General features: G+C 31.9%; 1 protein-coding gene across 1 annotated transcript; it reads right to left on the minus strand.

Annotated features, from left to right (window-relative positions):
* Window positions 1-1,979: 1,979 nt before the first annotated feature.
* On the minus strand, window positions 1,980-2,681 carry LOC133283892 (zinc-finger homeodomain protein 2-like). Its single transcript, XM_061480816.1, has one exon. It carries the CDS (start codon window positions 2,679-2,681, stop codon window positions 1,980-1,982), a length of 702 nt encoding a protein of 233 aa, XP_061336800.1.
* Window positions 2,682-3,749: the final 1,068 nt, after the last annotated feature.

The raw sequence follows: 3,749 nt of genomic DNA on the forward strand, positions 1-3,749 counted from the left end.
AAAGGGAATCATAACCATTCAAAGGTGAATCAATTAATATAAAGAAATAAATAAATAAAACGACATAGTTTTGGGTAGCCAAAAATAAACTTATCTCAAGCAGCTTGAGAAATATTTTTCCCTATATATATATATATTGTTTGAATGTTACAAAATTATTATACAATAAAATTAAAAGTTGGAACACTTCATTTTCTCTCCAACGTCATCACTGAAAACCCAAAAAATATTCTATTTTTGATTTAACATTTTGCGTTACGATTTGAAAAAAAAATTATAAAATTTATTGCATATTTATTTATTCAACTTGAAGCTAACCCAATCTAAGTTTGAGTTTGGTACATTCTTTCCTAATAGCAAAGAAAATAAATAAATATTACTTGAATTTTATAGAAATTTTCTCAACATCAACAACACCTTTATCCCAAATTAATTGGGGTCGGTGGTAGATGAACCCACATGAAAGATACAAAACGGTTGAAAAAAAGTAAAAAAAAATAAAAAATAAAAAATAAATAAATAAATAAATAAAAATACACAAATAAAATAATAAAATAAAATAAAATGAAATAAAAATATATGTATATATAAATAAATAAAAGTAAAAAAGAAAGGGACAAGAAGAAGCGGGGGAAATGAAGGGGAAAAGGACTAAAAAAGGACCATCTGGAACATAGGAATAACAGCGAGTCTAACCCTCCACCATACTTATAGCTTTTCTCCATTCCTTTCTAAGACATACTTTCCGCCAATCTAAACCCTAAACCCTAAACCCTAATTTTATAGAAATTTTCTACAATAAAAAAAACCATACATTTGTTTATCCAAAAAATAAAAAATCAAACATTTTAATTACTCCAATCTTATCACTAAAAATCCAATAAATACCTAATTTTCTCGAAAAAATATGTAACAAAAAGGTCATTTGTTATTAAATTTCTATAGATATAAGATTTAAAGCCAAGAACAGTCAAGTTTTTTTACTTTGCCTCGAGAAAAAAATAACACTCCATTGACGCACTAGTCTACATAGTATCTCTTTCATTAAAAAATATAATAATAATTATAAAAATATTGACACGTAACAACACTTCAAAGAAACGCTAGTTCACCGAAAATCATATAAGACACTAGCTAGAATAACGCTCCTAGAGCATTTAATTGTCACTATCAAATATATTTTTTTAAAGAAAAGAAAGAGAGGAAAACAAAAACCAATAGTTTTCATGAAACAAGTAATGCAAAATTGATTTTCCTTTGTTTTCAATGTTTTGCTCCCCAAGGGAACAATTTTAATGAAAATAAGCGAAATAAAAACTAAGATTATGATAAATAAATAAATAAAAATTAAAATGCACGAAGGAGAAGGCCAAAACAACCACTAGACACAAAATTTCCCCACTTTTTTCAGTGCGTGGGAGAAGCTAAAAAGGTTTGCACTCTGCTGTTAGCAGAAGAAAGTAAGGACCCAGAGACAAGCATAGACGTATAAAAAGACACGAAAAACGGAAAAATGCAGTTGAGAAGGCAATGGTGGTACCGAGAAGGTTCCTGCTTCCAACAACTGTCTTAGGACTGAGTATATGTGATTCAGTATATACAAACAAAATAAAAAGCTCATCTATTTTTAGCTTCATAATCATCTACGCAACCATTTTTTCAAGCTCTTTCTGCAAAACAATAATACTATCTAGAACATGCACAAATAAAAAAATTTAACACTGATAACCAAAGACCGATTCTCGAACAATAATCTACTTTATTTGAAATGGAAACTCAAAACATTACATTACTAAAACAACAATAAGGAATACCGAAGATATCCCCTACCATTCTCCATACTATAAGAAAATAAAATTAACATGAAACAGTACAAAGATAGAAACCCTATCATATGATGCAAACTCCCACCTTCCAACTTGGAATGGTGGCTGAGACAATAACTAGAAACTCAAAAACACACACGTTCAAATTCATTTCTAGGTCTTCTTTCCAAGAGTGTGCTTGTTGTTATGCATCCAAACCTTGAACACTTGACGCTTCACCCCAATCTCGTTACAGAACTCTTCCACCACATTCTCGTCTTGCTTCTGAATTCTCCAACCCAATTTCTCAGCAAAGCACAGCATCTTGTCCTTCTGTTCCTGAGTGAACTTGGTCCTGAACCTCTTCTTCGACCCACCACCACGTGGCTCCGAAGCATCTTCTTGATCATCCCTCGAGGTCTGGGTCCCACCACCACCACCAGCCGACGGCAGCACCAGTGTCGCCGCCCCTCTCTGCTGTCCCGCAACCGGCATGTACCCCGCCGGGGTCCACGCCGCGAATGGCGGCTGTTGGTAGCGGCGGGATAAAAACGGCTCTCCGGGGATAATTTCGGTCTCCTTTCTGTGAAAGTTACGGTGGCAGTTGCACGCGACGCACCTGAGCGCGTCGAGTGTGCCATCAGCACCGGCAGCCATGAACTCGCCGCAACCGTCAAGCGCGTGGCCTCCAATCCCCACAGCGTGGTTCTTGAGACACTCCCAGTACCTTCCCTTGCCACTGTTTCTGATCACGGGCTGAGCCAGCATGATTGGTTCTTCACCTGCATTCGGCATTTTCACACGTGATGGGTTGACCACTGAGTCATCACTCGCTCCCTCCACTTCCATCTCAACATCTTGCTTCTCGAATTCCATTTTCTCACGAAGATGGAAACTCTTTGATTTTTCTCTCTAATCTCTGTTTTGCTCAGGAACATTGTGCAATCTCTTTTTATAGTGTGACATGGGGTTGCTTAGTGGTGTAAAACAATTATCATTAAAAAACAAAAAACCAAATATGTTAAATGCTACTATTGATGGTTAGTAATTTTTTATTTTGACTAAACAATTCATTTTAGCCTATTAAATGTGCAACCTCATTATTTATTATTTTCAATAAATATTATGATTCTTTAATATTAAATTTTAATATAAAATTGTTTCATTTAAATACAAAAAGTTAAAAAAGAAGTTGAGTGTTGGATGGACTTTTTCCTCCAAAAGTTGCTTTTTTCCTTAAAAAAGCACTTCTCATTTTTAGTTTGTTTGGATGTCTACTTTTAAAAAAGCGTAAGTCACAAAAAAGTCAAAAGCCTACTTTTTCAGAAGCTAAACATTTTAACTTCTAGAAAAAGCAGAAGTCAAAAGTCAAATATTTTTTAAAAAAACTAAATATTTTTATAAAAATATAAATAGCTTTAACTTTTGTAAAAAATACTTTTAAAATAAGGAAGAGATAAAAATTACTTATTTTAGAAGGCTAAACAATCGGGCTCTAAATACAAGTTAAATATATTTAAAATCTATTTTAACACCAAATAGGATCTTTTGATTCCAGTGAAATATTAAGAAGTTTTAGTGCCTCTTTTGGGAGCTTTTGTTTTTAACTTTTTCTTTCCTTATAAGCAAAAGCTTAACTAAACATAATTTTATAAAAGTTTTAATAATAAAAAGCTTTTTTTTATAACAAAGAAAAAAACTAAAAGTTAAAATCTCCTAGGCGAGCTTCTTTTTAAGATGTATGTCAACTTTTTTGAATTTTCATATTTATTTTTTAAATATACACATATTCTAAATTTTTATTTGTGAACTTTATCATTTATCTTTATAATTTACCTTGATAATAAATTATTTCATTTCTCTCCCTTCAAAATCTTAAGAACAATTTTATATAATTATCAAATAATTTTTAGCTTTATTTTTTAAATTTTTCTTTTTTTAACT

This window comes from Gastrolobium bilobum, unplaced genomic scaffold (genome assembly GCF_033153095.1).
Source record: "Gastrolobium bilobum isolate Gb01-03AN ecotype WA unplaced genomic scaffold, APGP_CSIRO_Gbil_v1 utg28738, whole genome shotgun sequence".
NCBI lineage: Eukaryota > Viridiplantae > Streptophyta > Magnoliopsida > Fabales > Fabaceae > Gastrolobium > Gastrolobium bilobum.

What these genes read in the sequence shown, in the direction of transcription:
- LOC133283892 (XM_061480816.1), bottom strand. Translation starts at nt 2,681, where the DNA reads ATGGAATTCGAGAAGCAAGATGTTGAGATGGAAGTGGAGGGAGCGAGT.